This window comes from Mustela erminea, chromosome 1, assembly GCF_009829155.1.
Source record: "Mustela erminea isolate mMusErm1 chromosome 1, mMusErm1.Pri, whole genome shotgun sequence".
NCBI classification, from domain to species: domain Eukaryota; kingdom Metazoa; phylum Chordata; class Mammalia; order Carnivora; family Mustelidae; genus Mustela; species Mustela erminea.
In genome coordinates this window covers 64345655-64365471 of record NC_045614.1, presented here as the reverse complement: position 1 = coordinate 64365471, position 19817 = coordinate 64345655, and the positions used below count along the sequence as shown (strand labels likewise).

At 41.5% G+C, this 19817-nt stretch overlaps 1 protein-coding gene across 3 annotated transcripts in view; it reads left to right on the top strand.

Annotated features, from left to right (window-relative positions):
* Positions 1-19817, top strand: part of STAC (SH3 and cysteine rich domain) — a 149232-nt gene that overhangs the window by 125341 nt on the left and 4074 nt on the right. For all 3 annotated transcript variants that reach the window (XM_032359278.1, XM_032359210.1, XM_032359354.1), the window contains exons 9-10: positions 8071-8122; positions 8257-8394. In XM_032359278.1, the coding sequence (XP_032215169.1) occupies positions 8071-8122; positions 8257-8394 (190 nt within the window). The remainder of the gene's footprint in view (positions 1-8070; positions 8123-8256; positions 8395-19817) is intronic.

Below are 19817 nucleotides of genomic sequence, written 5' to 3'. Positions count from 1 at the left end.
ACCCCATTGCAAAGAGGTATGCAAATTCATTGCATGGCTGGGAGCATATTTTCATGACTACATGCATTCCAGTCCTCATTCTGAAAAGACTGTCTTCAACTTCAGTAGAGTTTAATGAATGGACACCTAGCTGTTTTAGTTCATATTCTATTGAGACAGTTTATGGTTCTTGACCTTTTGTGGTGGGTAAGTTGGGAGAACCAGAGCCAAGAACTGACAGGTAGAACATAGAGGCTCAGGCTGGAAACCAAGGAGACATACTTCCAGTCCACTGGTCTTTTTCCTACCCCAACCTTCTCATCTTGCATTGACTGTGTGGGCGTGTCCTCCAGTGAGGCTGACAATTTCTTCTAATCAGTAGACTGAGACAATGTATTAATTTATCCCATTCGGGTCATTCATAAGCCTTTCTTAGGAGCTTATTAAGATTGTTCAGCTTTGTTTTTAAGAACAGGAAGCTTGTGATCTATAGAATGTGTTCATGAAAATTCACTCCAGTTCATTAATAATTTTTTTTAATTAAGGTAAAATCATGAATCTATACAAATATAGAATGAATACATGTCAGAATTTTTATTTGACTCATTAATTAATGAGAGAACCAATATAATGTCCCATCTGGTACAAAGGAAGAATTCAAACATCGCACATACGTAGGCGATCAGGAGCGATGACATGAATTTATGAATGCGTACCAAACGGGTCAGTCCTCAGGGGCAACAACTGATTACATCCCACCAGACATAGTTCACTTGCATTTCTAGGGACAAGAGGCTATGTAAAATAGCCCAACAACAATGAAAGGGGGAGATGGCCGGAAAAGTGAGCTAGACACCCAGATCTGTAATATTTATGCCTGTTTCGAAGTCTTTCATAGTTTTCCCAACTTTCCCTGACTTCCCCTTGAGTTCTTTTCACAAATCTATGAGGTCATCCAGGCAATTCGTATTTGACAGCAGAGAAAACTATGGTTGGGTTTGTTAAAACACTTGTCACCAGCCCTAAGAACCTCTTGGAGAATATTATTAAAATAGAGATTCCTGGGCTCTGCCCAGGCCTAGAAGGTCAGATCCCATTTGGAGACCTGAACAGCTAAGCCTTCCTCTGGTTTCAGAGTATCATCAGACTTGAGAACTGCTGTGACATCCGAAGACCCGCAGTGGGCCAGTGACAGACCCAGGACTACATGGCAGGCTTCCTGCTCTTCAGTCATGCTCGATACTCAGGTCCACATCAGGGTTCTGGCCGGCTGCTTGCGTGGCTGTGTCCTTCACTCTGTAAGGCTTTCTAAATCCTTCACAAAATGAGAAAAGGAGAGCCCTTGAGACAGAGTAAGACAGAATAAGCCTCCCTCGGTGTCTCGTTTCCATTCTCTAAGTACATTACCGCTTGGCAAATGCATCAACTTAATTAAAACTAAATGTAATTCTAATGCACCAATTTGATTTAAAAATAATCTTCACAGTCACCAGGACATCAAAATGCAATTAAGGCTATTTGAGGAAAGTCTCTGATGCATATTATGTTCCGAGGCTGCACCATGTCAGGAAACCCAGACCCTCCTGAATGCCGCTAATGTGCTCAGCAGCCATCCTCTCACTCAGATGCCTCTTCCAATTAGGTTCTGGAGAGCGTGATCCATGACAGTTCAGGAACATTTACCAAATCCATCCAAATGGCCCTTTAGCTGAATGCTTTTTCTCCTAGCTGCTCCCCAGACTTGGGGAAGCGCAGGCAGTCTCACGGATGTCAGGTTTAAGACAAAATTAAACTGCAGATTCAGGAGTTCCTCGTTACCTACCCGTGTGCTCAGACTGTAAAAGGCTCTGGACCAGGACTATGGAAATTGAGAAGCAGGTCTAGCGAAAAATTAAGCAGTAGATCTGAAGTTAATGGAGCCATTTGGCTCCTTTTTATGTTCCCCTGAGCTGGTTTTTCCAGGACATCTCTTTTGGCTGAGTGACTCTGGTTGCTATAAGACTGACTTGGTTTTTGTTCATTTGTTTGGCTTTGGTTGGTTGGGTGGGTGGGTGTTGTTGTTGTTTGGTTTGTTGACTCTTTTGTTCCTAATGAATAGAAAAGGGTCAAAAATGCTAAAGGTAGCTGAAAAATACTTGGCAGAGTCAAATGGGAGTTCTGATGAGTTTCACAAGGCTTGGGTGGTATGAGAGGCAGCTGGATTTAGTTGTGTAGTCGTGGATTCAGATCCTGCCTTTAACTAGTGAACCTTCTTACCTTCTTACTTGTGTGCAGAAGGGTCTGGCTGTGCCCGCTTCATTCAGTGAACCCACTGTCCCTCTCCAGCCCGTTTGGCTGTCCTCCTCCACTATTCCAACACCTCCGTCGCAGTCAGCAGCTGGCTGGGGAATACTAGCTCCAGCTGCCAGCCCTTGCCACAGCTTTCCCGTCACTACCTGGGGTGGAGGGCAAGAGAGAGGGGCAGATGAGAGAGAAAAGCTTTTTCCAAAGCTCTGAATAACACTGAGGCCACTTAAGAGGCCAAAGATGATTTCATGAACCAACCATCCCTGCCAAAATCCTAAGAAAACACCCATTTGAAGGGTAATAATCACTAGATCTTCTCATTTCCTAGTGAAAAAAATTACACTTTCAGGAAAAAATTAGAACTTTTGAGACCTTAAGGTCAGGGCTAAAGCGTTCCACATAGGCATTCTCATCCAACCCACACAGCAACTATGCAAAATAAGAAGAGTTTATTAAGTATTTATTATGTATAATATGTAGTTGTATAAACATCATTGATGAAGCTGAGTCTCAACAAAGCATGTATGTTGGGATTTTGGTGGGAGTGGGGATGGGGCAGTCAATTCCACGCTTGCTTGTCCCCTCCACCCCTAGCATATTTCTTCTTGTTTAGCAAAGAGGCTTAATGTAAATTTCCAGCTTCCACGTCTTTCCCCTTTAAGAGTACCAGCACATTAACTAAAGTAAAATCTCTTAACTACTTGGAAAGAAAAAAAAAAACAAAAGAGTACCAGTATCTTGAGGGTAATAAATACGTCTTAACAACCATACCATCTGCTGTGGGCTTATCTAAACATGCTATACAAGTATTACCTCACCCAATCCTCAAAAATATTGATGAGGCAGGTACTATTCTCTTCCTCACCTTACAGATAGGAAAACCAATGCTTCAAAGACTCTTCTCATCTTGTACACTCGACACATACCTAAACCTACCACAAGCATTCAAAAAATACCTGGATGTCCTATAATTTCCTTTGGCTCAATAGGCAAAGATGGAGAAATAAAGAAAGATAAATGTCTTTGGCATTCCAGAATATACAGTATAGCCAAAACATTGTGAAAAGAGACCAGAACATCCTTCCTTCTCTCTGTGCCTCCCAGCTGAGGTCCAGTCTGAGGTCTCAGGTTGTCTCAGTGGAGAAGGGACTTCTCAAATGCTGTGACCTCATCAGGGGTGTTAGCATCTAAACTCCTAGGAATCTGTGGTGCCAGTGCGGAATGGAGAGACTGGGCAGGGGTCCTCAGGACAACTCCCTTCCCACCTTCTAGAAGACCAAACCATGGCCATACACCTTGCAGAATAGTTCTCTGAAGCTGGTTGGGCTCAGTGGGCATTATCCATACACTCTGTGGCGCCATGCCCTCTAAGTCATTAAAACCAGTCTCCCTCATGGTGAAAGAAAGAGGTTCCTCTGTCCACATGAAAAACTGAGAAATGAGGGAAGCAGAGGACTGCGGAAAATGAACCAGATAGCAGCCATCCTGTTCTCACACACAGACTCAAACACACACACTCATGGTCCCCTCACTGTTGAGCCGTGATTCTGCACTTAGCTGTTGTTACTCTGTTCCTACTCGTGATCGTAGCACAGAGTTCCCTCATCATGTCAAGACTTTCTGAAAATCATCCTCTGGATCCAAGACCTATGTTACTGAGCAAACCAAAAGAAAAGGCCAGCTGTGGTGTTCTGATCAGTCTATGCCAAAAGAGAAACTTATCCCTTTATCATTTACAAATTGCATTATATTGTAGACATGTATGATTCTTGGGTACAGCAAAAGGCTTACCTGAACTTAGGATGCTCTGATTGAATTAAACAAAGGAAAACTTTTTAAAAATATTTGGGGACCTGACAAGTTCATCTCCAGGAATTTGGAAATAGAGCTAAATTATAAAATCTGCACATTATGGATTGGGAACATAAGGTCTCCTGGAAGAAAGAGAGTAAGTGTTAGGCCAGCACAGGACTTTGAAGTGTGAGAACCCAAAATGAGAAAGAATTGTTCCATGAAGAGGGGCCTGGTCGGCCATAGAAACCTGAAACATTTGGGGGAAGAGAGTCACTCATTGGCAGTGTCCATCCTAAGACCAGCCACAGGAAGGAGGATTTTTAGGCGTTGGGCTTCTATTCCTCCAGGAACCATGGACAGGCTCTCCCTATGTGGAGCAAGGGAGCAGAATGTTTGGACTTAATTCCTTGATGGCAGGATATCGTGCACAAAAACCACAGACAGGAGAAGAGAACAAAGCTGAGAACCGGTTGAGTGGAGGACCCACAGGTGATAGGGAGGGGTGGCCACATTGGGCCACCCAAGCTTGCAGCTGGGAATCTACACACCCAGGCTATAGGGGCAGCTTATGTATGGCAAGCAGCCAGGGTTAGCTGGTTTCCCAGAATCCCTGTGGATTAGCAAATCTGAATAAAATTTCACATGTTCCAGGGCATGAGGGCTGTCCCTAGTTATCTGGTACATGGCCTCAGGAGCAGACAGGGTTGGGGCATCATGGCCTGGACTGTGAGAGTCCAAAGGGAAGAGGTTGGGGTGTTGGCTTAACACGTTGCTTAAGGGAAACTGACTGGCCTCTAATGAGAGTCTCAAAACTAGGTCAAGACAAAACATATTGTTCATATTGTTTTATCTTGCTTGCCTCCTCAGATCCACAGGCCTGGATCCCATCTTGAAAAGGAGTTTAAGTCTGAGTGAAGGTGCAGTGGAATGAGTGCCAAGATTGGTGGGGGATTTGGGGTAGGGGCAAGGAGCAGGGCAAACCCCATGGGCCATGGGTTTGCTGACTGAGATGTCAGAGCATTGTTATCTTGGATTCAAGTGCTGCCTGGGGCAACATCCTGCCTACAGTGAAAAAGAGACATTAGCTGTCTCCACCAGATGATTAGAGTAGTTGGCTAATATCAAGAGTCTACCCGTATGCTTTATATCTGCATCCTATCTATACCCTTCATAGCCCTTATGACAATTTGCAATTATACATCCATCAGTTAGAGATACAATCTTCCTGTTAGTATTTATAACCGTATTCAATGTTCTATTTTCTGTGTGCTTATTTGTATCCATCTTTCTCACTAGAACATTAACTCCAGTGAGAACATTATTCTCCAAAGATTACCCAGAGTCAGTATTCTGGAATATTTGTTGAATGAGTGGGTAAACAAATAACAAAAAAGAAAAAATATATATTTGAATGTAACTCTCCTCCCTCACTAGGCAGTTTTCTGGTCCTGGCAGTGCTCTTTTATAGGATAAGACAATCCCCATCACGCTGTCAAGAGGATGTTTGGTATTGCTCATAAAATTATAGCTTGTGTTCCAGTGAGTGCCTTCTTCTAATATGTGGTTTAGTTACCATGGGTCGTATGCTCAGGGACAGCTCACCTATGGCCATGGTAAAGAGTGACTCCCTATCTAAATTGTAAAACCAGCAGTTAGATCCAGGCAGTATCCTTTCTTACCCTTAGGAAAAGGTGCCTCCGCCCCCACCCTCACCTCCACCTTTTTTCCTTACTTCCTGTTTCTACCAAGCCATCAGTAAAGTCACTGGACTTGATGCTAACACATTGTTTCTTAGGTTATTAGGTTAAGTAAAATCTGCTGGAGTGAGAAAGATTTTTCTACATCAGCTTTCATCCTTGCTGCTTAATTAAATCCCTCACCTGGGAAAAGAGTGATTTTCAGCCATCTCGCTTTCTATGGCATCAGCACGGAACTGTGACTGTTGAAATACCAAAATGCCACTCGTGTTTAATGCTTCAGGTGTAACAAGCCTGTTCTATTTGGAGTCCCCTACGAAGATAGATATTAACTGAGAATTGAAAATGACAGCAGAGGAGATTGAATCAGAATACCAAATGAACCCCTGGATCTATTTCCTCTCCTGTTTCAATCCCTTGAAATGTCCAAAAATATATTTTTTTAAAAAAACCCTCCATAAACAATACTAGAAAACAAGAAATAATACTATCCAAGACCCCAACATTTTGAAAAGTTCCTGGCAAACTACAGCAACTAGAATTGAGGACAGTGAAGATGCGTGGAGACCAAAACATGCTCAGGAAAAAGTAACTTTTAGGTATAAGTAGGGGGACATTCAAGGAGACACTGAACTCCCAGCAAATTCATTGAAGAACATGAGGGTTTCGCCAATAGCTTGATTGCATTAATGGCCCAAATTCTTCACCTTTTCCTATACTCCTATCCTTTGCCGTGAGACCTTACAGTTCCTGTCATCACAGAGGTGGAGCCGCTGTCCCATCCCTTGAATCTGGATTGGTCTCATAACATGCTTTGCCCAATAAAACAAGGCAGAAATGGCAGTGTGTCAATTCCAACCCTGGCCTTGAAGGCCTTACGTGTTTTGTGTGTTTCCATTTGCTGCTCTTAAAATTCTGGCATTGGTATGAATGTGCAAATTAACCTTCTGGTGTATGAGAAACAGGAAATAGGGCCAAGTCTCCCCAGTCATTCCAATAGCCAACAGCCAGCCGACACTCAGGTATGGGAGTGAGCCATTGTTTTGTGGCTGTATGGTACATAGCATTATCACAGCAACATATAACTGACACAGACTCCCAGCTGTGTTCATGACACCACATTACTGGTTCTAATGGGCAATAGATAGCAATGTGTATTTGACTCTATAATCAAAGGAACAGCTGTATTCAGAAGAAAAGGAACCTATGCCTGTGTGAGTGCAGAAGTCTAAGAAAGACAAAGAGCTATGTTTAGGTAACTCTTGACCCCAGACCACCTAGAAAGCAAGGGGAGGGAAGGAAAAAGACAGGTGTACTTAACAGGAGAATAAACTGATCTTCCCCTCACAAAGGTTAAGAAAGCCCCCCTGTTTAAGCCATTGGGGTAGTGGTAGGAGACCCCACACTGCTTACCTGCTACGTTTTCAAGCATCTGAAAATGATAGGCCCCAATTGAGACTCCCTGCTCTTTTAAGCAGAACTTGAAATTATCCCTTGCACTTGGGAGAGAGAGAGAGTGCAGACTCAGAAGGATGTAATAGCAGAGAAGCTCACCCAGCTGCCCACACCCATCTACCTCTGTTTTCAGCCATTAATATAAAGAAACAACCAAGAAAAAAAGAGAAACAACCAAGAAACACAGATATTGAAGAAAATCCCTTGACATGAAGGTAAAGCAATAAAAGAGGAGGCCAACCAATTCTAGGGGAAAGAACTCAATAAAGGAAAGAAATACTGTTTTTAAAAACAGAATATAATATTCTTAGAAATATCTATTTTAATATCACATCCATAACAGAAGTGGCAAATATGAATAGGAAACTTCCAGAAATAATAAAGAACCCTTCTCTATATGTAAAAATAAAGCTAATATTGAGGAACCTGAGTGACTCAATTGGTTAAGCACCTGATTCTTCGTTTTGACTCAGGTTATGATCTCATGGTTGTAGGATCCTGTCCCAAGTCAGGCTCTGTGCTCAAGCAGAAGTCTGCTTGAATTCTCTCTCTCCCTGTGTGTCTGCCTCTTCCCCTGCACTCTCTCCTTCTCCCTCCCTCTCAAAATAAATAAATTCTTTTAAAAAATAAGGCTATATTATTTTTTCAAATACAACATGGAAATAGTATTTGTTTTGAATGTATAACAAAACTATTTTCTTGGGTGGGAAGAACTGAGAAAAAGTCATGTTTATTTTACTTCTATTTATTTTAGGATTATTTGTGTAAATGAAAGACTATTACTTGTGAATCTGAAGTGTCATCTTCTTTTTTTTCCCCCCTCTCCTTCCCCACTCAACCCGTTCACTCTTCATTATAGGCCAGGAGACATGATTACTCTTCTAGAAGACACTAATGAAGACTGGTGGAAAGTAAGTATTCCTCTTTCTTAAAAAAAAAAAAAAAAAGAAAGAAAAACAAAACAAAACAAAACAAAGAATCACTTGGTAACTGTAATTACAACAAATGAAACAATTGTGGACTCATGTGTCCTTTTTCCTTCCAGGGGAAAATTCAAGACAGGATTGGCTTCTTTCCGGCCAACTTTGTTCAGAGAGTACAACAAAATGAGAAGATCTTTAGATGTGTTAGGACCTTCCTCGGGTGTAAAGAACAGGGGCAGATGACACTGAAGGAGAATCAGGTGAGTAAAGCATGCAAGCACATACCAGGTACCACCAAAACAGAGAAAAAAACCACTAACAAACATAATGGCACCCATAAATCTGAATGAATGGGGTCATAGTCCAAGTGTTCACTTTGAGAAAAGAGAATACTCACCCTGGTGGTATTATGTAGTGTAGCAGAATCTAAACCTGCAAAACCAGGTTTAGATTGAGTTCAGAAACTCATTTAGTGCTATGTGTTCACAAGAGGAAATATACATAATGTTATGGCAGCAGGGTAAGGGCATCTATCTGGGCCTGGTCCCTTTTCTCTGACGACTGCTAGTCTCTGATGTGGACACCTACTCCAGTTTTGGTTCTGTGCTTGTCTGAACCAATGCATGTTTAATTTTTTGTACTCTCTTAGGAATACTTTGTTATTACTTCCTGAGGGTTCCACAGTTCATTGCATTTACCTCCAGTCACAGCAACCCTTCTAAATAAGGTCTCCTTGTCCAGACTCCAAGTTTCTGCCTTTTCACTGGAATCCAAGACACCTTCACATTGCTGCATAAAACATAACCAGGACAGAGGTAACCACGGATTATCTCACACCAGTGCCTGGATGTCTCCATACATCTAATCTAGAGGTGTCTGGCACCATCTTGCTCTAGAGCCATGTTGAATGTGAGGGTCAACATGCAACAGCAAATGAATGATGCTGTGAGTTTCCTAAAAAGTGAGGAATGAAATCCTTCCATATGTATGTCTTTAAGCTCCTTGCTTCTTGCTCCCCATCTCACTCTTGGAATGCTGACAGACACAAAGTGACAAAACACACAAAGCTCAGCTCTTTGTCCTAACTCTGCCTCTCTTTGCCTTCTTCCAGCAGAGAGAGGGCTTTCTGCCCCTACTTCTCTGACTCCCAACTTCTCTCACGGGAGATTCTGTATCCTCACTATAAAGTAAAAATAATACGTGAAGACCTCCACATTTGCTCTTGGTGTATTTGGGGATGATTTGAGAAATCAGACACTAGAAATTTCTTCAGTCTCCTAATAAAGTTTCACCATTAACTCTAATGGTGTATCCATTACTTTCTGTATCCACTTTTGGTATGGTAATTTTAATATTTCCTGAGGCAATTTATGCCTCTAGTTGGAAATGATGAGGCCCACCCTACAAAGAAGTGAATGAAAATGAAAAAGAAATGAACAATGTATTAGTAATTTTAATACGATCCCAAGGTGCCTGAGTGGCTCAGTTGGTTAGGCGGCTGTCTTCAGCTCAGATCATGATCTCAGTGTCCTGGGATCGAGACCCCCACATTGGGCTCCCTGCTCAGCGGGGAGTTTGTTTCTCCCTCTGTCCCTCCCCCCAGTCATGTGCTATTTCTCTCTCTCTCTCAAATAAATAAATAAATAAAATCTTTAAAAGAATAATAACAATTATTTTAATACTATCCCAGTTCGATAGCATTGCCCAAAAGACATCTTGAATGTCATTTTTGCAATTGCCTACAAAGACAGTTTCTAAGTCCCATAAGACTTCATATTATTTTATATTTACCTTACTTTATATCTGATTTAAAATTTTAAAAAATTGGTTTACCTAACTTGATCAACAATTTTATGTGCCACACATAGTGCCAAATACTTGATCATCTTCAAACTAACAAGTGTACTCTCAAAGAATAATGATTTACCTTTTCTTTACGACTGTTTAAAAGAAAAATCTTTATATCTAGCCCCTGGTTCACAGAGAAGGAAAGAACAAATTAATACAGTCCTGGACATTTCCACAGTGATAATTATCACAAGGATCATCATTATTATTGCTAATTATTTATGTCATATATATATTTATAGAGTATATATACCTACAACATTTTACTTGAGATCCCACACATGTCCTATGAATTTTTTGAATAATTAACCACTATTTATATTTTATAAATGATGAAACAAAAGCTCATAAAGGTTATATCCCTTGCTCAAGGGGACAAAAACCTGGTAAGTAGCTAGGCTGGAACTTTTTTTTTTAAGATTTTATTCTGGGGGAGACAGAGTAGCAGGCTCTGCTGGGCAGGGAGCCCAACATGGGGCTTGATCCCAGCACCCTGAAATCATGACCTGAGGAGAAGACAGACACTTAACCATCTGACCCACACAGGCACCCCCAGGCTAGAACTTAAACATTGGTCTGCAAACTCCAAGCCAAAATGCTTTCCATGTGCCCTGGACAAGGTGGCACCAACTTTGAGCTGTACAGCACCATTTGCATAGTTTGGCTCCCAGGGAAGGGAATGTCATTAAGGCAAGTATCCTGGGACCAGAGAACTCCTTAGAAACAGTCTTACTCCTGTAAGTGCCCTATTGGGTTATCTTTCATTTCAGGCAATGGAATCATCCTCATCACACTGAGACCTCAGCTCTAATGCCACACACACCCCACACAGCAAACGGGCACTTTTCCCAGCTGGGTTCCACGCCAGGGCTTCTCCAAGTGTACCCAACTGTATCCTCCCTGTTGCAAAAATTTGGAAAGTCTTTTGAAGGAAATAAATTCAAAAAGAATATCCATCTTTATTGGCAGAGTGTTAATAATTTTGCTAGCATGTTTGATTTTTCCCTCAAAATAATCTTAAGCTTCCTCACTTGAAATTGAACATTGTCTTTATGTTGTTAATATACAAGTCAGTGAAAGCAGAAGGCAAATTAAAATTTGCTCAACTTGATCAATTTCCAGAAGCAGAACATCAACTCAGTGACTCCTACCAATTCCTTGACTGTTAGTCTCCAAATCTGTCTTTTCTGGAAATGGGCTCTCACCTATCTTCTCCACTCCCATGGTTGAAGTACAGTCTTCCAGCATGGGGTGGGTGGGGGAGAGGCATACAACCCAATCTCTTCAATTAGACATGCTCAAGACATAACACAGCATTTCAGCCTGAACCGAATGAATCCACCCATGATCCTTTAAAAAAGTTCCATAATCCCCGGTATTTGTCTAGCCTGTTGTTTCTGAGAGTGTGGTTTGAACCACCTGAATCATAATCACCTGGGAGATTGTGGAAAACGCAGATTCCTGGACTCCATCCCAGACCTTTGGAAGCAGATCTTTTCAGGGCAAAGGCAAAGAATCTCTCTCTTTACAAACTCCCCAGGATCAAAGCTGAAGTTTGAGAATGACCTTCACTTCCATTCTCTCACTTTCAAATCCCATGTAGTCCTGTAGCTACTGAAGGCATTTTTATGTCCAATGACATGTGGGTCAACAAAGACACTGAGGTCTCTAGCCCTACACAAATTCTTTATTTTCCATCTTTGGCATCAACATGGCAACCAGTTTTGGAAAAACGTCAGCCACTTAAGAGAAAATGTACGTTTTAAAGATCTATTATTGTGGACATTGCTGCTATGAACACTGAGCTACAGATGGCCCTTTTTTTTCACTACATCTGTATCTTTGGGGTAAATACCCAGTAGTGCAATTGCCGGGTTATAGGGTAGCTCTATTTTTAATTTTTTGAGGAATCTTCACACTGTTTTTCAAAGTGGCTGCACCGACTTGCATTCCCACCAACAGTGTAAGAGGGTTCCCCTTTCTCCACATCCTCTCCAACACTTGTTGTTTCCTGTCCTGTTGATAAGGCAAGCAGAGAAAGTCAATTATCATATGGTTTCACTTACTTGTGGAGCATAGGAATAACATGGAGGACATTAGAAGAAGGAAAGGAAAAGTGAATTAGGGTATATCAGAGGGGGAGATGTAAGATGAGAGACTGTTGATTCTGAGAAACAAACTGAGGGTTTTGGAGGGGAGGGGGATGGGGTTTAGGTGAGCCTGGTGGTGGGTATTAAGGAGGGCATGTATTGGATGGAGCACTGGATCTGGTACATAAACAACGAATCTTGGAACATGAAAAAATAAATAAATAAAATTAAGATGTTAAAAAAAGAGAGCATCTTAAAAACAAATAAATAAATAAATAAAAATAAAGATCTATTATTAAGAAATTTTTTTTTTAATTTGGCTCCGAATCACTTAGTGTCCTAAATTAGTTTAGGTGTAAAATTTCAAAACATATTGGTCAAAATGAGGAGAGCTTAACCTAATAGCATACCCTGTGTGATTTTTGCAAAGTCTCTTCTGAATGTCAGCATTCTTATCTGTAAAGTCGGCATAGTTGCACCTCCCTCTTGACATGGGTAAGGGTGAAACATGATCCCCTGTGTAAAATGCCAGCACTGTGCCTGACCACCGTCCAGTGCATAGCAAGGTCCCCATGCAGCCGGCACCATCTAGAGTGAGCTCCAGATTCATCTGCAATGGCCAGCACTGCCTAAAATTACCTAGTAAACATCAGAAAATAGCCAGTATGGTATTTGCAACTCTAAAAATATAGACAAATGCTCTTTAACAGGGAAATAGAAGAAATTCAATTCTGAAAACAAATGCAATGCATCTCTTTGATCAAATCACGTTTCTGCCTCTGGGGTTAATTTGTCTCATAATGATTATATTATTTTTTCACAGAGCTCTTATTTCCAAAGAGAATCAAGTTATCCTTTCGTTGTGAACACAACTAGAGTTTGCACTAATGCCAAAGTTTGTTTTCCTTATTTTTAAAATCTAAAAAATATTCTTATTAAACCATAAAAGTATTTCTTGAAATTCATCCATAGTTTTGCCATCCCAATAGAACTGTTTTTATTGATTCTTTGTATTATGTTGAAGCTTTTAAAGAAAAATAAGCAAATTATTTTTAGATTACTAAACTGAAATGTATTTATCGTGGAGAAATTTGAAAATTACAAAAAATATATAAAGAAGAAAATAAAAATAGGAGGTAACTCAAGCATCAAGTTATTATTGACAAAAACAATTTGGTATATTTTCTACCAAACTTTTCTTATAATTAATATTTTGGTGTATCATATTCTATTTAGTGTTCTGAGTTTGTTTGTTTTTTTTAACTTAGTCATTAAATGTTTCTCAAAACAGTTTTTATCAGTTCTCTAACATTTTATCACATTCATTACGGTTTGGCAAACCATGGCATATTGACTTATGGTCAAATCTGGTTCTGTTTTTAAAACAGAGTTTATTGAAACAGAGCTATATTCATTCATATGTGTATCATCTGAAGCTACTTTCACACTAGAACAGCTGAGTTGAGTGGTTGCAACAAAGACCATATGGCCTGCAGAGCCAAAAATATTTACTATTTTCTTCTTTACAGAAAATGTTTGTCAACCCCTAGTCTGGATGTAGAAGAATGCATTTCAGTATTCTCCTGTTGTTAGATATTCCATTTTAATTTTTTAATTTTATTTTTATTTAACTTTTTAAACTATTGATAATGCAACAAACATGTTTAAACTAAAATCTTTTCTCCGTAACTCTGATTACATCCTTATGATAGACTTTAGAATTTATAGAAAAACAGATAAAAGATTTTTACAGTTCTTGATGCATATAACCAAATTGCCAATTTGTGTGCCAATTTCTACCCACATATGTCATTGGTTTCAGAGGTACAGGTCTGTGATTCATCAGTCTTGTATAACATCCAGTGCTCATTACATCACATGCGCTCCTTGATGTCCATCACCCCTTTACTCCATCCCGCCGTCCTCCTCCCTTCCAGCAAGCCTCTGTTTGTTTCCAGTGATTAAGAGTCTCTTATGGTTTGTCTCCTCCTCTGGTTTTGTCTTGTTTCATTTTTCCTCTCTTCCCCCATGATCCCCTCTAATTTTAACCTCTTGACTGAGTTCGACTCCATCACTCTCCGCTTCCTGCTGAGAGAACATTTTCAGATAGTGCCCCAATTCCTTTAATATTCTGAAGTTCCAATCCAGTCTGCCACTGCTTCTAACATAGATTGAACTGAAGGTGCACTGCCTGCAGTGTTTTCTTCTCCACCAACGCCCTTCTGCCCACAGAATGTTTACTTTGCCTGCAGTGTTTTCTTCTCCACCAACGCCCTTCTGCCCACAGAATGTTTACTTCGCCTCTCTTCACATCCTCTCTCCACCTGGAGACTCTCTCCTTAAAACCTCAAGGCTGAGTCTTCCTTCAACCTATGGCATTCAAGAATAACTTATTCATTCATACATATGCACGTATTGCCCACAGTACTTTTTAGTGTTTGATAGTAATAGTTTTGATCCTTTCGCCTTGTGGGAGGCAGAACAACAGCCCCATGTCCTCATCCCCAAAACTGAATGTGTCACCTTTCATGGCAAGAAGGACTCTGCAGATGTGGTGAAGTCAAGGATGGTGAGATGGGAAATTATTCTGGATTGTCCAGGTGAGCCCAGTGTCATCACGGTTCCTTAGAACAGGAAGACAAGAGGGCCAGAGTCAGAGAAGTAAATGTGAGGATAGAAGCTGAAGTAAGAAAGAGAGATAGAGAGAGATTTGAAGATGCTATGCTGTTGACCTTGCAGATGGAGGAAGGATCCAGGAGCCAGGGAATGCCTCTTAGAGGCTGAAGGTAAGGAAACAGATTCTCTGGCAGCGCAGCCTTCACCTTCACATTTAAGGACTTCTGATTTCCCAAACTGCAAGATAACTTTGTGTCATTTTAAGCCATTGATTTAGTGATAATTTGTTACAGAAACCATAGGACACTAATCCAGATTTTGTGCAAAAGGGACTTTACAGATGTGATTAAGATTATGGGCCTTGTGATAGGGATATACCCTAGATTGTGTGGGCTGGCTAGCTCCAGTCAATTTCAAGGGCCTTGTGTGCAAGGCCCTCCAATTTGAGCCCTTAAAAGCATTGAGATATATCCAGCTGGAGTCAAAGAGAGATAGCAGGAGACGGAAGAAACGTAGATCAGAGAGAGATTAAATGTGAGAAGGACTCAAACTACACTTACTGGATCTCAAGATACAGAAAGGGACCACAAGTCAAGGACTGCAGGCAGCCTCTAGAAAGTGAGGATGATCCCCGACTCAGCAAGGAAACCAGGACTGGACTTCAGTCCTACAACCTCAAGGAACTGGATTGGACAGCCTAAATGAGCCTGGAATTAATCCTCTCTTAGAGAAAAAGAAGTAAGGAAGGAGGGGAAAAGAATAAGCCCTGTTGACTCATTGATTTTGGCCTTATGAATCCCAGAGCAGAGAAAACTAGCCAAGCCCACCAGACATCAGACATACAGAAATCTAATGTAATAAACTGGTTTGTTTAAAGGCACTGAGTTTGTGGTAATTTGTTACAACAGCAGAAGCTGTTACACATCTCAGGTTACTCAAATTGAGTCAACCTCATAAGGTGGATTTTACTCACATAATGAGAAGCCTGGATACAGGGAAGTTCTGGGATTCATAATTCAACAGCTTGATTCCATGGTCAGAGATCTAGATTCTTCCAGCCTGATGCTCTGCCATCCTTGAAATACTAGCCACCTTTTCTAGTGGTCAGAGATGGCTGCAGCCACCCCAAGAATCCCTTCCATATGAAGAAAGAAATTTTCTTCTTAATGTATCTCTTTTAAGAGGAAAACACACTACCTCAGAACTCCCCATGCTGTTTCATTAGCTAGAACCAGGTCCCATGAGAATCACTGGCAAGGAGAATCAAAACAGATTCAGACAATTAGGATTCACCCAAGTCATGTAGGGTAAGGATGGACAACAGAACAAAAGTTAGGGCTCTGCTGCATGGGAAAAGAACAGATTAACACCATTGACATTAACCAACAGTGTCTAATGCAAATGATTTACTTATCCTAGAACAAGGAATGATTTTTGCAGAGTGAAGGGTTCCCAGCTGAAAGATGAGTGGACCAGAGTTGGTCCAACTCAGAGCTCACTCATGGGTTTTCAGGTATCCTCAGCTGGGGGAGCAGGTAATTATGCATGGCTCTTACACTAACTTCAATTATCTAAGAGGCCTTTATCCAATGTTGGTCTGCCGGGTCAAGTTAGGATTTGCTATTGCCATTGCTTTTTTCCTCAACATTCTCAGCTCTGGAACACGTGCAAAGCTACCTCCTACTTCATGCAAGACCCCGTGGTCTTTCTGTCTCCATTCCCACCCACTGTTTTATCTGATGAGGTCTCACCTCCCAGGAGATACTGGTGTCGCCTAATGTGCTCCTACTTCCTGTCATTTCCTCTTCTTAGAGGACCACTCCAATAAATGCATCAATAAATATAGAAAGAGAGGTATTAATTAGGACAAGGAAAAGATGTATTTTGCCCACATTAGAAAGTAGAGCCCGTAGTAGTAAGGGAAAAGTGGCTGCCCAGCTTTCTGCTCTGGGCAGTTGCAGAATCTCTGTGGCCTGGGCAGACCTTGGAGGAGGAGCTATCTTTCAACCTTGAATATTCATCCTAAATCCAACAGTACAGCTTGCTTCAGGCATCAAATGAGTTCTCTACAACTCAGTGGTTGTCGAGAAGTGCCTGTCAGCCTCCAAATGGCTGCCAATCCCAGTGCTCAGGACATTCCACCCTCTATGTCCTATCTCCTCATAGGTATTTTGAGGGAAGACTGAGTCCAGAGCACTAGGCAAGAAATCCTTTCAAATAAAATGACTGCTCATCTGTTTTAAGTTGCAGCCCAGTTGAATGTTAATGAGTTGAGAGGCAAGGCCAGGGAAACCTTAGATGTTATTAGCAGATGTGCTCCCCAAAGTGGGTTAGATTGTAGGACTTAAGCTAGGCAAGACCATGAAGGGACTGAGCCAAGAGGGGCACTTAACTGGCAGGGAGCAGAATTAGAGACAACATAGGAGAAGAAGCAGAGGGCTAGGGAGTGGGTCAAGGACAAGATATCAAGTAGAGACAAGAATGGGGAAAAATCTAGTCTCCTCCCATAGGAGTAGGGGAAGTGAGAGGAGGAGAGTGGTAAAGCCATAAACACAGAAACCAGAGCAAAAACATGGGTGAATGGGGTTATCATTAATAACAAACACTAAGTGGTATGGCTGAGTGTCTCAATCAGTTGAGTAGCTGACTTGGGTCAGCTCAGGTCACAATCTCAGGTCACGATCTCAGGGTTTCATCTCGGGTCTCGATCTCGGGGTCCTGGGATTGGAGCCCTCGTAGGGCTCCACTCTCAGTGAGGAATCTCTCTCTACCTCTGCTGCTCCCTCTCCCCCACCACCCACAAGTGCATGCATGCTCCCTCATCTCTCAAAAAGAAAGTAATTAATTAAAGAATGCAAAGTCTGCGTGATGCTCAGGGGCTGGCAGTATCCAGGCTGCATGTCTAAGTAAGCACTAGGCTACTGGAGATGCTCTGTTGAGTATGGTGGGTGCTAGTGCTCTGTATGTGCTATACTCACCTCGGTACTGAGATGCCCAGACCATCCCTTCTGCGCACGTGGTGTCCACCAGGCAGTCGGCAATGCTGTCAGCAAGCAGAGTGGACAGGCCAGGATTTGTCAGCAATGGGAAGGAAATAGTCCAGTCTTCAGAAGTCTGGCTGGCAAGAGAGTGAGAGGGAAAGAGGAAGGAAGGAAGAGAGGGAAAGAGGGAGGAAGGAGAGAGGGAAAAAGGATATCAGGTAACAAGAGGAGAAGAAGGGAGAGGAGAGGACAGGAGAGGAAAAGGAACCAGTTTTTATAACTCTTCCTTTTTCTACTGAAAATCGTCTAACACCCAACTGTTGGGTGGTACCAGTAGTCATCTCTGCCCTTTCCCCATTTGGCAGAGCCCTGATTTTTGTTCTCTTGTCCATGTGTACCTCCCATGACTCAGGTGAATCCTAATTGAATTAATTCTTGCTGGTGATGTTTTCAGTGGTTGGCCCAGTTCCAGTCAAAGAGATAGGTCAGAAGGTCAGCAAAGGGACCCTTTTCGTCATGAGTTCATTCATTCAAAAACTGTTAATGATTTATATTGTCAGTTTACTAAATAATCAGGGATTAAAACACACAGGGCCCTTGCACTCCTCACACATGTAATTACTCATGAAATATCTCTCCTTCCAGTTCTGCCCAATAAGCTTCATGAGAGCAGGCATCTGCCTTTATTTCCCAGCTTCTGGAGTGGTAGCTAGCACATAGTGGCCTCTCAATAAAAACTTGGAAAATGAGTGAGTGAATGAATGAATGAATGAATGAATGAATACAGAAAGTAGGGAATCAAGGGACCTCAGACACTTGGAGGTATCTTTCACATGGCCTGGCCAGTAAAACATTTGCTGGCATAATCAACTGTCTCCTTTATCTGGAGCTGAGGAATTTCCTTGGATGTGGGACTTTTCAGTGCAAAGACTGAGAATGCCCCGGGCAAACCAAGACAAGTTGGCCACCCTATTTGTGTCCCTGCGAAGCGAAGGAGTTCTGCCTCTGCCTCCCCTCCCACCCTCCTCTCCCCGTAATCTTCTGGGCTCATCTTTCCACTTCATCTTGAAAGGAAATGTTTCAAACTTTTTTATCACTTCCTAAAATGGCAGGTTCTCAAACCTGGAGAGCGAAGTATTTCTACCATCAGAAATTTAAATCCTAGACTCTTCATTTCTAGGAAGAGTACAGCTGCTGAAATCTATTTTCAACCCTTTGTATTCATCTTTTTCGACTTCCTTTAGCTTCCTCATCTGTGTCCCCATTGTCTTCCCCCGAGACTATCCAAGCAGTGCGTGGTGGATATAGAACTCCTCGTCCTTTGGAAGGTCTCCCCAAATCAAATCACTGCAGGGATGCCAACTAGGAGGTGCAGAAGAAATAAGTACATGCAACAAAGTACAAACATTTGTGCATCTTGGCCTCCTATTTTTGAGACACCTTCAAACAACTCTTCCATTGCCTCTACCAAGCACTGTTCCTCTTCCACACTGAAATCTTGAAAAAGAAAAAGGGAAAATAAAGGGGTATATATGGACATGCATCTGAACTGACAGTGGGCTTCTGCTAGAGAGACTGAAATTTACTACTAATGTAAATCAGGAAAACTGTGAAAATGACCCAAAAAACTAATGGAGACCCCAGACTGCAGTCATTTTTTTGGTTTGTTTGCTTTATGACTTAGGCTAATGGCATAAGGCTCTGAGCTCTGGCCAGAATTTCTGTTTTCTGATTTTTGCCCAGTGTTCTCCATATTTGACATCAACATGATACAACATCTGTGTGTATATACATCATCAAACTGTTTTCATGTTCATTTCTTTATTTAAATATTTCAACTGGAAATTTTTTAAATAAGCATCTAGAACAAATCTGCACAAGGGATCAGGTTTAAAGTTTTTCACTGATGTGGATTGGTTGGTCTAATAGTAAGGATTGTTGAATTTCAGGCATATTTCAACAATGAAGAAAATTCTGTCTTTGTCACGGTTTTAAAGGTAAATCGTGCTCTTAAGGCATTTTTATGGGTTCTTTTTAAGACATGTACTCCCTGCCCATCACTAGGGTCCCTTGTCTGTGGTGTTTCTGGCATGGTAATGACAGGTCTTAGCTTTTGAAAATCAGGTGGTTCACTTTCCCTTTGGCAGC